The sequence below is a fragment of the Staurois parvus genome, unplaced genomic scaffold, assembly GCF_062004578.1.
Source record: "Staurois parvus isolate SC_StPar_1 unplaced genomic scaffold, SC_StPar_1.0 ptg000549l, whole genome shotgun sequence".
NCBI lineage: Eukaryota > Metazoa > Chordata > Amphibia > Anura > Ranidae > Staurois > Staurois parvus.
The window spans coordinates 5,089,839-5,111,730 of record NW_028318345.1 but is presented as its reverse complement, the minus strand read 5'-3'; the positions used below and the strand labels follow the sequence as shown (position 1 = coordinate 5,111,730).

Here is a 21,892-nt window from a genome sequence, read left to right as displayed (position 1 = left end):
TTAACCGAGGCCTGTGTTTGGCTTCCGAATACTGCTGCATCCACCGCCACCCTGCGCCATGTGTCTCTGTCGTCTGCTCACGCTGCTGACGGCTTCCGCTTTTTAACCTAGGCCTGTGTATGGCTTCCGAATACTGCTGCCTCCACCGCCACCCTGCGCCATGTGCCACTTTCAGGTCTCCTTACACTGTTGGTGGGTTCCATTTTGTGATAGGGTGCTGTATGGCCTTCCATTGCTGCTGCCTCCACCGCCACCCTGCGCCATGTGCCTCTGTCGTCTGCTCACGCTGCTGACGGCTTCCGCTTTTTAACCGAGGCCTGTGTTTGGCTTCCGAATACTGCTGCATCCACCGCCACCCTGCGCCATGTGCCTCTGTCGTCTGCTCACGCTGCTGACGGCTTCCGCTTTTTAACCGAGGCCTGTGTTTGGCTTCCGAATACTGCTGCATCCACCGACACCCTGCGCCATGTGCCACTTTCAGGTCTCCTTACACTGTTGGTGGGTTCCATTTTGTGATAGGGTGCTGTATGGCCTTCCATTGCTGCTGCCTCCACCGCCACCCTGCGCCATGTGCCTCTGTCGTCTGCTCACGCTGCTGATGGCTTCCGCTTTTTAACCGAGGCCTGTGTTTGGCTTCCGAATACTGCTGCATCCACCGCCACCCTGCGCCATGTGTCTCTGTCGTCTGCTCACGCTGCTGACGGCTTCCGCTTTTTAACCGAGGCCTGTGTTTGGCTTCCGAATACTGCTGCATCCACCGACACCCTGCGCCATGTGCCACTTTCAGGTCTCCTTACACTGTTGGTGGGTTCCATTTTGTGATAGGGTGCTGTATGGCCTTCCATTGCTGCTGCCTCCACCGCCACCCTGCGCCATGTGCCTCTGTCGTCTGCTCACGCTGCTGATGGCTTCCGCTTTTTAACCGAGGCCTGTGTTTGGCTTCCGAATACTGCTGCATCCACCGCCACCCTGCGCCATGTGTCTCTGTCGTCTGCTCACGCTGCTGACGGCTTCCGCTTTTTAACCTAGGCCTGTGTATGGCTTCCGAATACTGCTGCCTCCACCACCACCCTGCGCCATGTGCCTCTGTCGTCTGCTCACGCTGCTGACGGCTTCCACTTTTTAACCTAGGCCTGTGTATGGCTTCCGAATACTGCTGCCTCCACCGCCACCCTGCGCCATGTGTCTCTGTCGTCTGCTCACGCTGCTGACGGCTTCCGCTTTTTAACCGAGGCCTGTGTTTGGCTTCCGAATACTGCTGCCTCCACCGCCACCCTGCGCCATGTGCCTCTGTCGTCTGCTCACGCTGCTGACGGCTTCCGCTTTTTAAACTAGTCCTGTGTATGTCTTCCGAATACTGCTGCCTCCACCGCCACCCTGCGCCATGTGCCACTTTCAGGTCTCCTTACACTGTTGGTGGGTTCCATTTTGTGATAGGGTGCTGTATGGCCTTCCATTGCTGCTGCCTCCACCGCCACCCTGCGCCATGTGCCTCTGTCGTCTGCTCACGCTGCTGACGGCTTCCGCTTTTTAACCGAGGCCTGTGTTTGGCTTCCGAATATTGCTTCATCCACCGCCACCCTGCGCCATGTGTCTCTGTCGTCTGCTCACGCTGCTGACGGCTTCCGCTTTTTAACCTAGGCCTGTGTATGGCCTTCAATTGAAGCTGCTTCTGCTCCGCCACTCTGCCATTGGACTCTTGATAGTCGTCTCCCCACGCTGCTGCTGGGGGGGACTTTTTAACATAGGCCTCTGTATGGCCTTCAATTTTAGCTGCTTACGCTCCGCCACTCTGCCATGGGCCCCTGTACCGCCTCCTCATGCTGCTGCCAGGCCCGTAATCTGCCATGGGCCCCTGTACCGACTCCTCATGCTGCTGCCAGGCCCGTAATCTGTCATGGGCCCCTGTACCGCCTCCTCATGCTGCTGCCAGGTCCAGAGTGTGTCATGGGTCCCTGTACGGCCTCCCATTTCTGCTGTCTCCATCGCCACACTCTGCCATGTGCCACTTTCAGGTCTCCTCACACTGCTGGTGGGTTCCATTTTGTCATAGGGTGCTGTATGGCCTCCCATTGCTGCTGCCTCCACCGCCACACTGTGGCTCCACACTCTGGTTTTGGCCCCGTGACTGCCCAAATGAGTGAAGTGTGCGGTGATTCTAAGATCGACGGCACTCATCTGCATGTCATACTGACTGACAGTATTATTTCTCTTCCCCAGCAGACTCCAAGGGCATTTAAATTAAAGGTACAGTGTTCTGCACTAATATAAAGGCTCTCTGAAGCCTAGAAACACCCTTTTTATAAGTTAAATTCGCAGCGAATATATTCGGCACGAAGCGAATTTAATCGGCGAATTCGGCGAATCAGCCGAACCGAATTTTTGAATAATTCGCTCATCTCTAGTGGCTATCTATACAACTAAAAATAAATATTTGCAAATCTGTTAAAGTGATACCAAAGGCTATTAAAAAAAGATTATACTTACCTGCTCTGTGCAACGAGATTGCACAGGAAAGGCTCTTACCTCCTCTTCTGACAGTTCATTGACTGGGCTGTCTGCTCCTCCCTCTTTCAGATGTCTCCTGTAGCAATCCAAGTGCTATGGAGCCCCCCCCATTATGTGCGACTTCCAGAGCTGGGCTGTGTGTGTCCATGGAGCAATGCCCCCTCTTCCACCTCACAGGAGTTCGACTGGTGGAAGCAGGGGTCTATGGTTTCACTGCCCTCCATTTCTCCTGTGAAATCAGGAAGTGAGGGGAGCAGTGCTGGAGCCAGAGACAGCATTGGGCATGGAGCCCATTTTCTTACATGGCCAGGGATTCCCAGGCCTTATAAGTGAATTGGTCAGTGATGTCAGTGGTTGGTAAGGATGCAAGCAGTTGTTGCTTCTTTGCCAACCAATGATAGCCATTACCGTGGTGACATCATTGCCCAAATCTGGCCATATGGCTATATTTTGCCAATGATTAAATCTGCTCTTTTCCATGCCCATTTTCTTACATGGCTGGGAATTCCCAGTCATGTAAGTGAGTGGGTCTGGTGACATCAGTGGTGGCTAAGGACATGGCGGCTGCAAGCCGCCACTGCTTCTGTAGCAATCATTGCCAGCTGGAAGCTGTCATGATCATCCATGCTGAACACTCTAAACCAGGGGTCCTCAAACTTTTTAAACAGGGGGCCAATTCACTGTCCCTCAGACCGTTGGAGGGCCGGACTATAGTTTAAAAAAATAAAAAAATATTAACGAACGCGGACATAGTACAGGCGATGACCAGAGACTGTGGACATACAACGTTGGCGGGAATACTGGGCTGGCCGCTCCACAAGACACACAGACATTTCCCCCCAAGTGTGTCTTATGGAGCGAAATAGTGCCCCATCATTGGTGTCAGTGGGAAGAATCGTGCCCCATCATTAGTGTCAGTGGGTAGAATCGTGCCCCATCATTAGTGTCAGTGGGAAGAATCGTACCCCATCATTGGTATCAGTGGGAAGAATCGTGCCCCATCATTATTGTCAGTGGGAGGAATAGTGCCCCATCTTTGGTGTCAGTGGGAAGAAACGTGCCCCATCATTGGTGTCAGTGGGAGGAATAGTGCCCCATCATTGGTGTCAGTGGGAAGAATCGTGCCCAATCATTGGTGTCTGTGGGAGGAATAGTGCCCCATCATTGGTGTCAGTAGGAGAAATGGTGCCCCATCATTAGTGTCAGTGGGGGGAGGAATAGTGCCCCATTGTTGGTGTCAGTGGGGGGAGGAATAGTGCCCCATCGTTGGTGTCAGTGTGGGGGGGGGGGAATAGTGCCCATCATTGGTGTAAGTGGGGGAAGGGGACAGTGTTCCAACACTGGTGTCAGTGGGAGGAATAGTGTCCCATCATTGGTGTCAGTGGGAGGAAAAGTGTCCCATCATTGGTGTCAGTGGGAGGAATAGTGTCCCATCATTGGTGTCAGTGGGAGGAATAGTGTCCCATCATTAAAATAAAGTGCAGCGCTAAAAAGACAGAATAAAAAGTTCGATATAAATTCGATATAAAAAGTTTGATCAATAAATTCAAAAATGTAATCGGTCTGTGAATGTGGTGGACACAACTTAGAGTGATCCGGGAAAATGGCAGAAATGCGCACTCACCGACCGCACATAGTATATGCGCATGTGTATATCAAACCCTTTTACTCTATGTATTGTACACCTCAAACCTCTACGCTCTGCCATACACTATATGTTACATTAGATACTTCTTAGCAAAGTGTTCATTGTCTTAACCATTTGTCCGCAGCCCTACAGCAGAAATACTGTTACAGGGCAGCAGAGCTGCGCAAAATCACGTATACAGTATATATGTGATTTTGTATTTCCACCATTGGCAGCTTCAGTTGTCAATCAACAGATCCTGGAGATTCCTCGCTGGCACCCAGCGATCACTGAGTATCACTGATGGGGGAGAGGTCTGTATGTAAACAATACAGATCTCTCCCCTGTCAGCTCCAGCACGCTGCTTTTAATTGCTCTGCATACTGTAGCAGAGCAATACAAAGCAATGTGCTTACACTGTAAAACACACACACACACAGAGCACACAGTTAACCCCTTCCTGCCCAGTACAGTGTCAGTGCTTTTTATTAGCACTGGTCACTGTATTAGTGTCACTGGGGATTTCAGTGACAGTTAATCAGTTCCCCCGCAGTGTCAGAATGTCCGTATTGTATGCAATTTGTTAATGATTACAAGAAAAGCAGTAAAATAGATTGTCTGCAGCCAGCTAGAATAAACCGCCCCCAGCAACAATAGATTACCTGTAACAAATACCCCCCCCAGCAACAATAGACCCCCTGCAGCAACAACAGAGCTCCCTGCACCCAGCATCAGCAGACCCTCCAGCAGTCGGCCACAATAGACCCGCCCTCAACAGTAGAACCCTGCCAGTAACAATTGCTTCCCAGCAATATAAGGCCCACCCCTAGCGACAATAGACCTCCCCGGAAATAATAGATCTCCCAGCAAAAATAGATCCCCTCTAGCAACAATAGATCTCCCAGCAGCCATAATGAAAAGACCCTCCAGCACTCCCCAACACTGCTTGCCATTACATACATTCAATGCTGATTTCCCTGCACTTCCGCTGAAAAAAAAGCGCTGGACTTGTATCATACTGTATGGTCAAATCTAGAGATTTTAAGTGGGGAGTGTTGTGTCCAGGGGCGGACTGATAACCCATGGGGCCCCCGGGCAATAGGGGATCATGGGGCCCCTGTGTCCTTACCCAAACTCAAAAAAGCCTATGAAAAAGGTACCAGGGGCATCTCATGGGGCCCCCTACTGACCCCAGGCCCTCGGGCAGTGCCAGAGTTTCCAAATGGTCAGTCCGCCCCTGGTTGTGTCCCACTTGTGATGTTATTTCTGCTAGTGCTTTGCATTATATTCTTGTTATTAATGCTCTGATCTATGCTGACGTCTAATGGTAGATTGGTGTCATAGCAACTTTTTATGTACCATTTGATATGTTCCTGTTTTCAGAGTAGGTAGCACAGTCCTAGATAGTCTCACCCTTCCTTGTTTAATCTTCCCTCAGTTCATCTCTAGTCATCATAGCAGACACTAGACTAAAATGTTTTCCTTTTACACTTCAAGAGACTAGGAAAACATCCTTTGTAATGTATTCTGTAAAGTAAAATTGCATTGGACAATTTCCATGTCTGTGAAAGGTTCTGAAGCTGCAGGGGGCTATACTGTCTGGACAGAGAGAAATTTCTATAGAGAATGTATATCAAGGCATAAAGTAGCATTTGAAACAGAATATGACCCAGTTCAGAGTGGTACCATAAATCCTCACATAAGTGAAACTTCCCCCGTGAAGTCACCCCAAATTTCCTCCTCACCTCCAACACCGCCAACTCTCCTCCTCACCACCAGCACCCCAACCCAGATCCACAACACTTAACCTCATTGACAGCATCAAAACCTTAATTCTTCTTCTTTTGCCACCAGCACCCCAGTCCTTCTATTCCTTCTTTGAATCCTGCTGCCTCATGGAACTTTGCATGCTGGTGCAAGGCAGGAGTGGGTTTTATGTGCACAGCAATAATGTCCGGAAAATAGCCTTCAGAGCAAAATAATGGCAGCTGTTTAATTGACACTGTGATGTAGCACAGGCTACAAAAAGTCATAAACAAGATACATTGTGTTAGGCAAAACTGGCATGAAGACTTTGGGCTGGGGATAATTTGGGGCATTTTGGAGACGTCTGTGTGCTATTTTTTTTTTAAAGGCCAAAAATGAAATGTCATTTTCCAGCAATCGTGTCCAGTAATTTGTTTTCTCTTTTAAATGTCACTTTTGGTGTAGCACATCCTACAGCAAGAACTTAAAAAAAATACTTAGAGTTCCCCCTAAATGCATACCGAACCCTTTTTATTCTGGTAAACATTTTAAGGGGGTACAAAAAATTTATGAAAGAACCTTAGCTTGAGCAAGTAGCCTGGCTGGCCAAGACAGTGCGAGTCCCCCTAAGCCTTATCAGACCATATGTCCTCAACATGAGGGGTACCTTTATACCTTGGGTACTCCTCTGGCAAGTACCTAGTCCCCATATTGATAAGAACAAGGGCCTCTTCCCCACAACTTTGTCCCAGGATGTACTCCACCATCAATCCCAATGTCCCCTTGTTTAGATCCTCATCATAATGCTCACAGAATCACCTCTCGTCTGTTCGTTCACCTCCCCCTGAACTACAGGACAAGCCAATGACAGCTCCTTTAGTGTATGGAGTCTCCCTCAAAATCTGCACCCGACCCTAAGGGTATGGTATAAATGTTGGGGCAGGGGCATCATGTCATTTTTTTGTGGGGCAACCTCTTTAAATTCAACCCCCACACACACAAACATGTACACATACAAGACACAGGTTGCCTCCACACCCCTTTCCCCCCTCTCTGCACTTCGCATCCCAGCTTTCCTGTACAGTCCATCCACAGCCTATTTGCACCTCCTGGATCCCTTATTCAGAGCTCACCTGTACCCCTTCTCCACAGCTGTCCTGCACTCCTCATCCATAGGTCACCTGCACCCCTGAACCCCTTGTCCACAGCTCTCCTGCAACTCTGAACACCTTTTGCATAGCTCGACTACACCCCTGAACCCCTTTTCCACAACTCACCTGCACCAAGCTTATCTGCAACCCCTTCTAAAGATCACCTTCACCCCTGAATCCCTTGTCCACAGCTCACCTGAACACAGCTTGACTCAACACCCAATCCACAGCTCACCTGCACCCTCTGCACTTTTTGTATACAGCATGCCTGCACCCTCATTCTCAGTATACCTGTAATCTTTTGCACTGCTGCACCCATTTACACCCTTGGATGAATGGGGAAGCTACCCCATTATAGGGTCATTTAATTTTGATTCCCTGCTGCTGCCCGTACACATTTAGAATGCTGGCAATTACAAAGACACAGTAAACATGGGGAGCATGTGTATTGTGTAGCAAAGGCTGTTCAACGTCTCTCCATATAGCATATGGTGTTGCCAGGCAGGGACACTGTTGAGATTGATGCTGTAATTCTGGGACATCGCCTGCAGAACAGATGGCCAAGATGTGGCATTGTCCTGTCAAATCTGGAGTGTATGATTTGCTACATAGATTTGGGGATTGCATTTACAATGTACACAAATTGTTCGACTTATTCAAGACTGCAATGAGTGCATATCATATGAGATAACATATCAGTTTATCCCTGCTCTTGTGCATTTTTTTTAGCAAAGCAGAACCTACTGTATATGTGAATATAGGAAAACAAATAGGAATTAAAAATGAAGTTGGTCACAAAGACCTAGATGGTTACTTTTCTTTATGGTCATCAAGAATGAAACAAAAATAATAAAAATGGACTAAGATTAAAAGGCAAACCCTTCTAAGTGGGATCAACTGCACAGAAATGTCCAAATATAATTTTTGTACTCAACATAAAATAGTTTTTTTTTTAGTCCATTGAGGGACACAACAATGATAATTAAGCAGTTTTCTATGCACATAGAAAACTGAAGGTCATCCCCCTTGACACTATAACCCCTGCCACCTCATACCTGATCGGCTGCAACAAGCAGCCCAGAGAAAGAACAATAGCAAATATGGGGGGAGCTATGTCCCTCAAAGGACTAAAAGGATTTTTAGTACAATAATTATATTTTCTCTATTTTTCATTGAGGGACACATCTTGATGAAAATTAAGCAATCTAGGAACATCTAAAAGCAGTTAAACAGAGGAGTGGATACACAACAAAACATAGTTGAACAAGAAAACTGAACCAATAGCATTAACAGAAGTTTTCAGAACCCTTTGACCAAAATTAGTATCTGCTAGGCATATCAAACTTTGCAGTTTGCAGTCTTTCAAAACTGTAATACTAACTTATAGGCTTGTACAATAGCCTGTCAAATCAAAAAGCTGTGTTTGTGCTGAAGACTGAGCTGGACTGACTGGATCAGTCACTGGTTATAGGTGGGTGGTTGCATGGGTGGGTAGGGAGAAGTCCTTCCAGTCAGTTGTACCCATTGGTGGATATTGGCAGTAAACCCCCTTAGGATTCTGCCTTTTTGGTATGGCCTTGAGACCGTTACTCTCAATAAATGTCTCGTAATCTACCATCAAAAGTGCATTCTTTTGGACATTGGGCACGCCTTCTTTTCTACTATTCCAAATCTAATAGCTAGGGAACCTCCTGTAGGACCTTCTGGAATGAGAGAAAGGGAATACTTTTGTGTAAAACAAACAGTGGCAGAAAAGTAAACTCTGATAGCCCTCATTACATCCAGGCAAAGAAGAGAAATGGGGTGAACTAGTGCCAGACACAGGGAAAGCTACAAAATATTTTCATAAGGTGAAAAGCGGAAGCCACTTTGGGTAGAAAGGAAGTTTTTGGTCCCAAAACAATCTTGTGTTTATGTAAAATCAAATGGAAAGAACATACAGTGCAGGCACCTGACCTTTGATGATGCTAAACATTGTTTTATCCCCAACCGCAGGAAAGAAAGAACACAGCAAACCAAAAGGCATATGGAGAAATCCCCAAAGACTTTCAGCACTAGAATAAGTATTTTATGTTGATCATGATGTTCTGAGATGGTGGCAGGAGTTTAGCCCTTTACCATTGAATAGAGTAGCCATCTGATAGTGCTCTCTTTCTTTAATGACCACAATACTGGGCTCTTTGCACAGGCATTTGAGCACAAAAGACCCAATTCACCACAATTACCTGCAGCACAGGACCCTAGTCCTCTGTGTTGCAGTGAACACCACTGTCTTCAACAATTACACGCCACCTACATACAAAACTCAGGCTTTGGGAGGGGTGAAACATCTCCCTTAAAGGGTTGGGGTGCTGGCAACAAGAATGGGTTTCCATCACCTCCTCATTACCTGCATTCGAAAACTCCCCCTTTTCATATTCCTCTACAGCCTTCTGCTGACTCTTCCTCACAGGGAAGAAGGGCAGTAGGCTTAGGGTCCTGATCGCTATGAGACAGCAGCAATTCCTCCTCTTTCACCTACTGCTGTAACTCCAGTACCCAGTCTATCAAGCCACACAGTGTGTGCTCCTGGAGGAACACAAGAGAGATTCACTAATCAAAAGAGGAAGCCCTTGTTAATCACTTAACTATGCATCTGCAAACCTACTACCCCCTGGATTTGCTCTGAATCCACTGTGCAATAAATCCGAAACTCATCTCTAATCTTGGTTAGTAGAGAAGATTTATTATGAAAGGAATAGTATTAAACTGAAAATACCAACAAAAATAGTTTTTTTGAGAATGTATCATTTAACATATGAAATCTGAATACATGTCATTTTATTACAATAGGAGTTTATTTTCTTATTGAAAACTAATAAACAATTAACACACATCTAATATGTATCAGTTTGCATTTCGGCGTTTGTGTTTTTGATACTGTCCTTTTGGGACTGAAACAAGGGTTTCATGGTTCTTAAAAAGTTAGTCATCATAACCAATAAGTCCAATCAGGGCAGTTTGATAAGATCCACTGGTGTCTGCCTACAAATCAAAGAAAAATATGCATTTAGTATCACATTAAAAAAACTCATCCCTAAGCAAGAATTTTTACATAAATGCAGTCAATAAATCAATAACATCTTTCAACCTGTATAATCAAACAAGCCACCATACTTGTGTCTTTAAAATAAAATGATAAAATAATATAACTGTTATGTAGCTGTATTCATGGAATGTATTTAGCCCCATTAAAGAAAAATTGCCAAAACTTGTTTGCCTTTAAGGTGGTCATACAATTCCAATTCATTTAAAAAAGAATAACATTCTTTTTCTAAAGAAAAATATAATTTTGTTTTTAGTTATTATATTGGAAATGAGTTCTGGTTCTCTAACAGTCAGCTATGGAGAAGTAGGAAGGGAAAAAGATGTCACAGATTTAAGTAAAAACCTTAGCTCCCATTGTGCAATGTGCACTTTCCTAATTTTGTTCTAGTTACAATGACCTGTCAATTATTTTGAAAGGGGTGGGCAGAGGCTAACTTTAAAGCGGAGCTCCAGTCCCCCTAATAAATTTTTGGTAAAAGCAGATCCACGTTGACCTTTCAAATAGCATTAACAATTGAAATAATTCAATAGTAAAAGCATTGTAATTACTTAATTATTAAAAAATTACCATGATCTCGGAAGCAGGCAGGCGCCATGATGGCTGTGGGCATCTGAAGCCCGCGGGTATTTATTTTCGGGAAACGGTGCTGCTGGCTATCCCGACATGCACCACTCGTTCTCGTGCCTGCACAGTACAGACACTGCTCGGCGCAACGTGTGTAGTACAGGTTCCATAACAATGGTGGGGACTACTGAAGTTCCCGCCCCCTGCCCCTTCATTCAACCTGTACATCACTTTACTCACAGAAAGTTAGCCCATCAAGAGTCACCACATCCAATTAAACGTCGATTACCACACAAAATATAGTTACCAAAATAGACACATTAAATACACAGAGTGCGATGTACACACTCTGCAATTCCAGGATACAGCGTCCACGTCTTCCTGTAATCTGGACTCCGGTAAAATGGCGCGAAACACCTCCAATTCGCATCATTTCTGGTTTCCAAGTCCCCTGATTATAGGAAACCAAAGGACTCCTGGGATACAGGAAACAACATCCCAGGAGACCTTGCAAATCGCCTTACGACTTCATCGACTAGGCAGCCGGGACCGGAACTGCAGGCTTGCAGTGGATTTAAAGGTATGTATATTAAAAAAAAAAATATCCAACTTGTTCTTTATTTCACAGGGACAACATAATCTGGTAAATTATGAAAAATGGGTGGAACTCCGCTTTAATGCCATCTCCACAAGCTATATATACTTCCCTTCCCTTTGTTCCCCCCACGGCTCCATTTGAAAATAAGTAAAGGATATAAAAGCGGAATCCCTGTGTTTGTGGGCTTGCAAAGGCAAACAATATCTTTCCCACCCCCATGTGACACCATTTGTTCACTAAGTGGTCCCTCTTCAAGCACCAGCTCTGTCACTTGACATTTTGCTTTAGTAATCTAGCTGAACAGAGTAATAGGGGAAAAAAGAAAGGTATGTTCTGCTTGTGGGACTGCCATTAAAATACATTTTTCACTTTGTCCTGCTATACCAAAAGCATGAAATGGTAAAAAAAATCTCTGCACTACTTAAAAAAAATGTAACATTCCAAAAGAGTGATCTGGTAACACTGAAAGAGCTATGTCAGCCCACCAAATAGGAAGAAAGTAGAAGTCATACCATAACATCATTACGCATGGGTGTTTTATACATTGTGTTATATCGAGCTTTAATTGATTTCATGTCAACCTCGGCACGTGATACTATCACCCTGTTCAGGATTTTTTCACGAGTCCCCAAGCCCTGTGAACAAATTAAATTAATTAAATACTAATGCTTATGCTTTTTTGTAGGGGTATCACATTCTACATATATTTGTACATTATTTCCACAACAACGCAATAGGCTTGATGTAAAAAGGCACTAGAGAATATTTTGTTTATTTACACATTGCAGTGTGAGTTCATTTGCCTAGTGAATGTTAATAAATGTAAAGGTTTGTCCTCCCCAGGCTCTAGCTGTGACTGTTATTCAAAAACTGGTTTTGCTGGTGCCACCCTTGGTGGAAGGAAAGAAAATTGCTTGATTTCCCTATCAGCACTAGTCAGTGCTCCCTCAGCACTATTGTGTTCTGCCGGGGGAAGCCTTCCCAGCCCGCAGAACACAATGACCACTGCTAGGAGCTAAAGTCACCAGCAGTGATTGCATGCAAAAAATATGACAGGCTGGTTGTACTGAAGTTGATTGATGGATCAACTTCAGTACAACCAACCCCCTGGCTGAACTGGCTGAGATTCAATCCATCTATGGCCAGCTTTACACACACTTTTTATATTTGCTTCCTCCATTCTGGTTCCTTCTGCTTAAAGTATATGTGAACCCTTACCACTAATACAGTTTAAAATAGAAATAAAAGGTACATATAAAAAACATTATAAATACGTTTTTTCCCCTCTTATATAAGTGATTACATACCCTTTGCTCTCAGCTGCATAGAACGGTGATGGTAATGAAACAGCAACATCATGATCTTCCCAGTAAATGGCTTTGCACAGGGGGCATGTTAGCACATTGAGATCCTAGCATCGCTAGAGAACTGACCACCCTGTTCTCTCCTGCCTAGCGTGGTCAGTTTTTAATAGGAACGCAGAATACTTTTTCATACAATTACAGGGTACAGTAGACACATATAAGGAACAATTTCTTTATTGTGTGCTAAAAACCCCTCAATAAATTCCCCACACTTTAGGTCCTGTGTGCTTAGCCTCCATGTGCTTCCTCCTAGCTCATCACAAACTGAGCCCAAATTAGCAGTGCCAAAGTGTTTGGTTGTTTTCTGGTAATATTGTTTCACTTAAAATTAGTTTATAGAGAAAGCAAAACATTTTCTTGTATTCGAACAGGTTTACACTCCAAAGAGGGAGATATAGAGGCTGATTTAATAAAATAATCTTCACCTAAAAAGCTTTTTTTAAATAATCCAACCATGTGGAAAGTAAAGTCCTGATCACAGTAAATACCCAACTTTGCACACATGATTGGCAATTGAAGTGAATGTTCACACAATCTGTGTGAACAATGAGTGAAAATCTTAAAGAACTATCCCAGGCATGGTTATTTTATTCATAGTTACATTGGTCAAGCTCAAACCAATGTAGCTATGTACAGTATATACCATACCTTGCCAATGAAGCTGAAAATCATTGAAGTAGACATAAGGCTACCTTTGATCTACCATCACATTTAAAAATGGAATAGGAAGCAGTCTTTTTATGTTTTTTCTTTTTTTTTTTTTTACCAGACCTGGGTGGACTCAGAGATAGGCGAATGTAAACAGACGCAAGTCCAATTACACTAGCCTGTCCTTAGGTGTCAAGGTCTGGGTCTGAACCCAGGACTTCTGCAGTAACTCTTCTTGCTGATCCACCATTAGACAATCTTGCCTTGTACCTTGTTTTTCATGAACCATGAACCCATTGCTCCTCTCATGAACTTCCTATTTAAACCATGCCTTTGTACTTCTGCTTGCCAGATTATTGTGCTTTCTCCAGCCAATATCTTTCTCTTGTCACTCCTGCTGCCATCCGTAGCTTTGCTACCACCCATTATCAGACTTTGGCTTGTTCCTACTGCTTGATCCCAACCTGCCACCACTTGTTACTGACCTTTTACTTGTTTACTGACTATGCTTCTGCTTGATCCCTACCTGCTAGATCTGCTACTAGACCCCAGCTTGCTCACCTCTTGGTTGGGCAATCCTCAGAAACACAACCTGATATTAAGATGCAGCAAAGCCTATCTCTACCATCAGAAGCTCTTTTGAATACTGGTTAGCGCTTATGCCCAGCACCTCAGGCGAGCCTGCATTATTTTGCCAGTGTTACCTGTTTGTATACCTATCTTGCTGGTCAGTGGTATCCTCTCTAGTGCCATAGCTACTGGCCTTCAAGCCTGACTCCAGATCATGACAATAGGGCTACATGGAGATTTCAATCATGTCTGCCTGAAAAATGGACAGGCAAACTTGGTTAGAATGCCTGTGTGAAAGGTGCCTAAGCAGAAGTGTAGTTGCTCAGTATATGACCTGGAAGCAAGTGGAGATCACTGAAGTACCAATGTCTACCTCAGTGATTTCCAGATTCCATTGGCCAGGTATGGTATAAAGATAGTTACATTTGTCCAAGCTGGCTGTAACTATGTATAAAATACCCATACCTGGAAATATTTTTTAATCAAATAATCTTGCCCCCATACAAAGCATTAGTTAGACTTTGTCTTGAGTATGCAGTTCAGTTTTGGGCACCAGTTCACAAAGATGATGTTGCAGAACTGAAAAAAATACAGTGAAAGGCAAGAAGGGGCATAAAGGACCTCAGCTATAAGGAAAGAATAACAGAGCTACTGAATTGAATAGTGAATGAATTGTCTCTTGTGAAGAGGTGTTCCATGGGGGTATCATCTCCTAGTGCATATATTGTACTTAAATTGTCCATATAATAAGTTTGGAGGTACTCTTTGCACCTGAAGGAAAAAAGGTGTAAACTTTACAAATGAAAAAGATTCTTTACAGTATGAGCTTTTGGCAACATAGTGTAATAACAAAAAGGAGGAAACTGTCCTTAAACAACAAAATGAATATGAGGAATGTGCCAAAAGTAATGCAAAAGTGGGCATAACTTTTGTATTAACTTATATAAGTCGTTTAAATTTCACAAGTTGATAGAGTAACCATTCCTCTATAGTAACTCTTCTTCGTCATTTTTATTGCAAATAAAAAATGGATTACAAGCAAAGTGCCATCGTTGAATTATTGATTAAAGAAGGGTGTAGGCTGCCTGACATCCACAGAAGGCTACAGAATGTTTACAGGGATGACACCATTGTCAAGTGCAATGTCTTGTCATTGGTGACTCTTGACAATGGTGTCATCTCTGTAAACATTCTGCAGCCTCCTGTGGATGTTGGACAGTCTGAACCCCACCTTCATCAAGAACTCAATGACAGCAAGTTGCTACTGCTTGGAATCCATTATTTACCTGCAATGAAATAGAAGAAGAGTTGCTCTAGTGGAAGAGTTACTCTACAAACATGTTACATTTGAACAACCTATGTGAACCTATAAAATAAGTTATGCCCATTTTGCATTACTTTTGATACAGCCCTTAAAATAAATTTAACAGTAAATTAAAAAAATCAAACAAATAAACAAACGTATTCTTTTTTGTTAGCTTAAGTGCTCCTAATTAGCCATAGTTTGTTCTTTATAGACCAATTAAATAAACTGTGTTTTGAGCTCCAGGTGTACAGTTGTGCTCAAAAGTTTGCACACCCTGACAGAAATCGTGAATTTTTGGCATTGATATTAAAAATATGGCTGGCCATGCCAAAAAACTGTCTTTTATTTATGGATAGTGTTCATATGAAGCCATTTCTTATCACATAGTTGTTTGACTTCTTTTTAAATTATAATGACAACCCTGGAATGTTTGGCCTTGGTACAGACAAGGAAGGTGACACACACACAAAAAAATGGCAATTAAAGGTTAATTTCCCACATCTTTAGTTTTTTTTAAAATTGCAACTAGCTTCTGTGTATAAATAGTCAATGAGCTTTGAGCTCTCACGTGGATGCACTGTGCAGGCTAGATAATGAACCATGGGGATCAGAACAAAACTGTCAAAAGAACTGCGTAACAAGGTAATGGAACTTTATAAAGATGGAGAAAGATATAAAAAGATATCCAAAGTCTTGAACATGCCACTCAGTACTGTTAAATCACTTATTAAGAAGTGGAAAATTTGGGGATCTTTTGATATCAAGCCAAGTACAGGTACAGCAAGAAAGATTGCAGCAACTCCAAGTAGAATTGTTCGGGATACAAAGAAAAACCCATAGGTAACCTCAGGAGACATATAGGCTGCTCTGGAAAAAGATAAAGTGATTGTTTTAAAGGAGCACAATACAATGATATTTGAACAAAAAATAGTTGCATGGTTGAGTTGCCAGAAAGAAGCTTTTACTGCTCCAATATAAAAAGCAAAACATGAATCCACGCAATGGTATATGACAGGGGTCCTCAAACTTTTTAAACAGGGGACCAGTTCACTGTCCCTCAGACCGTTGGAGGGCCGGACTATAGTTTAAAAAAATAAAAACTATGAACAAATGTGGACACAGTACAGGAGATGACCAGAGACTGCGGACACAGTACAGGAGATGACCAGAGACTGCGGACATAGTACAGGAGATGACCAGAGACTGCGGACACAGTACAGGAGATGACCAGAGACTGTGGATATACAATAGCGGCGGGAATACTGGGCCGGCCGCTCCATAAGATGCACAGACATTTCCCCCCAAGTGTGTCTTATGGAGCGAAATAGTGCCCCATCATTGGTGTCAGTGGGAGGAATAGTGCCCCATCATTGGTGCCAGTGGGAAGAATCGGGCCCCATCATTAGTGTCAGTGGAGGGAGGAATAGTGCCCCATTATTGGTGTCAGTGGGAAGAAACGTGCCCCATCATTGGTGTCAGTGGGAAGAAACGTGCCCCATCATTGGTGTCAGTGGGAGGAATAGTGCCCCATCATTGGTGTCAGTGGGAAGAATCGTGCCCCATCATTGGTGTCAGTGGGAGGAATAGTGCCCCATAATTAGTGTCAGTGGGGGGAGGAATAGTGCCCCATTGTTGGCGTCAGTGGGGGGAGGAATAGTACCCCATCGTTGGAGTCAGTGTGGGGGGGGATAGTGCCCTGTCATTGGTGTCAGTGGGGGAAGGGGATAGTATTCCAACATTGGTGCCAGTGGGAGGAATAGTGTCCCATCATTGGTGTCAGTGGGAGGAATAGTGTCCCATCCTTGGTGTCAGTGGGAAGAATAGTGCCCTATATTTGATGTCAGTGGAAGGAATAGTATGTCATTGGTGGCAGTGGGGGGGGGGGATAGTGTCCCAACCTTGGTGTCAGTGGTAGGAATAGTACCCCATCATTGGTGTCAGTGGGGGAAGGAATAGTGTTCCATCGTTGGTGTCAGTGGGGGGTGGAATAGTGCCCCATCGTTGGTGTCAGTGGGGGGGAGGAATAGTGCCCCATCATTGGTGTCAGTGGGGGGAGGAATAGTGCCCCATCATTGGTGTCAGTGGGAGGAATAATAAACAAGAGATCCCTGTGCTCAAATCCCAACAGCTAGTACATGCATTTATCCATCAGGTGCTAAAGGGGTGTAACAACATATTAACACTAGAAATTCTGCAGGACCCTCTGCACACTGGTATATACCCTTTCAAGCAGACTATGCAATAAATAGGGATATTTTGCTCACATATATTTCAATACATGCTTAAGCTGGCCAACTGCGTCAAAGTAATCCCTTTATGGCCAGTCCTACTCTGCTCTGCCTACGCAAATGCTACTGTGGACACAATGCCAATATAGGGGAAAAGACACAATGGGGAGAGCTACAAGGTTCAGGTCTGGCTACTTAAGCTTAAGCATGTATTGCAATATGTGTGAACAAAATATACCTGTTTATTGCATAGTCTGCTTGAAAGAGTATATACCAGTGTGCAGAGGGTCCTTCAGAATTTCTAGTGGGAGGAATAATGCCCCATCATTAGTATCAGTGACACGAATGATGGGCACTATTCCTCCCACTGACACCAATGACACGTAACTTGCTGACCCCTGCTCCAGCAGCAGCAGCACCATCTGCACGGCACACTTACCTGTCAGCTGTCCTTCTTCACTCCAGCCTCTCCCTCACTCGATGTTCACGGGTCTGCTCGGCTCCGCCTCCTCGCTGGTGATTGGCCGCTTGTGTGCCTTTCCTGAGCTACAGTTCTGGCGCCCAACCAATGGTGAGGAGGCGGAGCCGAGTGGCAGCGCGAACATCGAGTGAGGGAGAGGCCGGAGTGAATGAAGGAGCAGCGCTTCCTGTCGTGGGACTGGGACACCGAGCCAGGTAAGGTACAGCAGGCCCCTGCCTGCCCCAGTACTTAGTATCCCTTCCTCGCGGCAAATACGTCCCTGCCGGCGGGCCGAAAAAATGGCCTCGGTGGGCCGTATGTGGCCCGCGGGCCGTAGCTTGAGGATCCCTGGTATATGAGCTTGATAGGTTGCTGCTGACACCTACCACAATCCTTGAAAAAAAGTTTGTGTGAAAACCAGAATAGCACAAAAATGGTGTAGTGCTATCACTACCTAGACTTTGTGAAAAACTGAATGTGACAGTTTTAAGCAAAATAAAAATAGCTTTAATGTTACCTTCATTGCAAGATGTACTTTTTCTGCAAAGAAACCTGGTTTGTCCACAGCAAATTTCACTAAATAGAAAAATGTGCATTGAAATATTAATCTCAGTAAACACATATGAATATTCTTATAATTTATGTTGACATTATTTTCAGCTAGTAGGAGAATTGAATTAGGAAGTTCAAAATGAATCATATACAGTTACACGTGGAATACACACAAGGAAGAAATAAAAACAAAGCTTTTCAGCCATTTGTGACAATATATTGAGAATTATTTTTGACCCAAACTTCTGCCCAAATAAGAGTGCCTAATCAAATATTCCCTACAAAAATATTGCTCAGTGAAACATATGTTAATCCACCCAAGTAAGATTCGACAGGATAGAATACCTGTCAATAGTCAATTCAAAAACAATGACTTTCTAGTGGTCATCATATCAACAGAGGTTTATTAGACACATTTTATCTAAAATAAATAAATAAAGGTTTTAGCAATGCACTGGGGTTGATTTACTGAAACTGGAAAGTGAAAATTCTGGTGCAGCTCTGCATAGAAACCAATCAGCTTCCAGTTTATTTGTCAAAGCTTAATTGAACAAGCTGAAGTTAGAAGCTGATTGGCTACCCTACACAGCTGCACCAGATTTTGCACTCTCCAGTTTAGTAAATCAATCCCATTTTGCCTCTCAGCCACCTAGTATGTGCACATTAAAGGGTGTTTTTCAAAATCCAACTTTGTGGTATAGCAGTATAGTAATTTTACTTATTATAAGGAACAACATCACATATGTAGCTCACATAAGTGCTGACTGTACTTTCTCAATGTGCATCACTGTCAGCTTCTTCTAGAGAATAACTAAGAGATCCCATACAAGGGGTGTACCTCCCAACTATGGTGTGGGTGCAGCTTGTTCCCATTGGACCACCTTGAAACTTTATCATTTTAATGTCTTACATAATTTTTATGAATACATAGAGCAAGTTTGATGAAATGTATTTTCTATCAAGATTTGCTCTGTATATTATGCAGCACTCACTGGGTCAATGTTGTTAGATCAAATATTGCCAGGGTGAATCTTGATAGTAGAGCAGCATTTTTTCACCATTTTGGGTGAATCTTTGTGGGGTCTTTTAGGTGAATCAGTTAGCACCATGTACAGTGAATACAAACAACATGTAATTTTTCTTTTTTCTAATAAAAAAAAGATGTGCTCCCCCAACTACCAGAATTAACCACCTGTTTTCACTTTGTCATTATGGGGTACTGATTGTAGATTATTGAAAAAATAAATGAATTTAACAACTGTAGTATCAGGCTGCAACATAAAAAAATTGAAAAAATGGTTCTGAATACTGTACACAACTCTGGCTGCTCCTTTGCAGCTTTTTGGACTCCTGGGTAGGAGGAAGCAGGGATACTATTAGATCCTGGATTCTAAGGACTGTGCACTCCTGCACATACACTCTGCTAGTCCCTGGCAAGACCTAGACACAAGATTAGAGGCTTCTTCCCTCCCATAGCACTTTGACCTCTGAAATCCAGACCCTGATCCAGGGGACTCCACGATTTGAGCCTCTTTTGGAAAAAACAAACTTTTGTCTTCTCGGAATATAATATTAGGCCCTGGAGCACAGCCTGGGGGCTTTGTAGAGCTTTGGGTGGGAACAAGGCTGTAGTTCTAGGTCCAGGTTTTACCCGTTTTAGCCAGACCTCATTAATAGTCTCAGCTGGGTGAAAAGGCTGACATAAGGCTTACATGCAATGCCTCTTTGTTTTGGGTCAGCCGGGGGGGGGGGGCACCCTGTTATTCAGAAATTGATAAAAGTTTAGTTGGTGGCTTGGATGAGCAAATGTTTTGTTTTGTTTAATGAACCTGCTGTGCAAAATGCCCGTGCTCTGAACTGTGATTGTCTACTGCCTTGCTGAGTAAAATACAGTATCTCACAGAAGTGAGTACACCCCTCACATTTTTGTAAATATTTTATTCTATCTTTTCATGTGACAACACTGAAGAAATGTCACTTTGCTACAATGTATAGTAGTGAGTGTACAGCTTGTATAACAGCGTAAATCTGCTGTCGCCTCAAAATAATTCAACACCATGAGGTGCCATGCTGAACTTCCAGTGACCAGTATGAGAGAGTGAGAGCGATAACACCAAATGTAACACACCTGCTCCCATTCATACCTAAGACCTTGTAACACTAACGAGTCACATGACACCGGGGAGGGAAAATGGCTAATTGGGCCCAATTTGGACATTTTCACTTAGGGGTATACTAATTTTTGTTGCCAGCGGTTTAGACATTAATGGCTGTGTGTTGAATTATTTTGAGGGGACAGCAAATATACACTGTTATGCAAGCTGTATACACACTACTTTACATTGTAGCAAAGTGTCATTTCTTCAGTGTTGTCACATGAAAAGAAATTATGAAAAAATATTTACAAAAATGTGAGGGGCGTACTCACTTCCGGGAGATACTGTAACAGGACAAACCTGCCTAGACTGTATACACACACATATACTGTGTATGTATATATATATATATATTGAATATACTGTATAAATTACCATTTTTGCATTTCCGCATCTATGTGTCTAACACCAGTGTGCATAATGATGTGTTTAATGATAAGGTATGTAAGATTCAGGTTATGATTAGAGATGAGCGAAGTATTCAAAAATTTGATTCGGCTGATTCGGCGAATTCGAGGAATAAATTCGATTCGATGCGAATGTATTCGCTGCGATTTTAACTTATAAAAGGGTGTTTCTAGGCTTCAGAGAGCCTTTATATTAGTGCAGAACACTGTACCTTTAATTTAAATGCCCTTGGAGTCTGCTGGGGAAGAGAAATAATACTGTCAGTCAGTATGACATGCAGATGAGTGCCGTCGATCTTAGAATCACCGCACACTTCACTCATTTGGGCAGTCACGGGGCCAAAACCAGAGTGTGGAGCCACAGTGCGGCGGTGGAGGCAGCAGCAATGGGAGGCCATACAGCACCCTATGACAAAAAATGGAACACACCAGCAGTGTGAGGAGACCTGAAAGTGGCACATGGCAGAGTGTGGCGATGGAGACAGCAGCAATGTGAGGCCGTACAGGGACCCATGAGAGACTCTGGACCTGGCAGCAGCATGAGGAGGCGGTACAGGGGCCCATGGCAGATTACGGGCCTGGCAGCAGCAATGGGAGGCCCGTAATATGCCAGCACCCTATGACAAAAAATGGAACACACCAGCAGTGTGAGGAGACCTGAAAGTGGCACATGGCAGAGTGTGGCGATGGAGACAGCAGCAATGGGAGGCCGTACAGGGACCCATGAGAGACTCTGGACCTGGCAGCAGCATGAGGAGGCGGTACAGGGGCCCATGGCAGATTACGGGCCTGGCAGCAGCAATGGGAGGCCCGTAATCTGCCAGCACCCTATGACAAAAAATGGAACACACCAGCAGTGTGAGGAGACCTGAAAGTGGCACATGGCAGAGTGTGGCGATGGAGACAGCAGCAATGGGAG

At 44.1% G+C, this 21,892-nt stretch overlaps 1 protein-coding gene across 1 annotated transcript in view; it reads right to left on the bottom strand.

Moving 5' to 3' along the window:
• Positions 1-9,737: 9,737 nt before the first annotated feature.
• Positions 9,738-21,892, bottom strand: part of LOC149451081 (annexin A1-like) — a 71,258-nt gene continuing 59,103 nt past the window's right edge. Inside the window, exons 12-14 of the mRNA XM_089691075.1 lie at positions 18,376-18,434; positions 11,795-11,917; positions 9,738-10,056 (exon numbers count right to left, since the gene is read on the bottom strand). Of these exons, the coding sequence (XP_089547201.1) occupies positions 9,997-10,056; positions 11,795-11,917; positions 18,376-18,434 (242 nt within the window). The 3' untranslated portion in view covers positions 9,738-9,996. The remainder of the gene's footprint in view (positions 10,057-11,794; positions 11,918-18,375; positions 18,435-21,892) is intronic.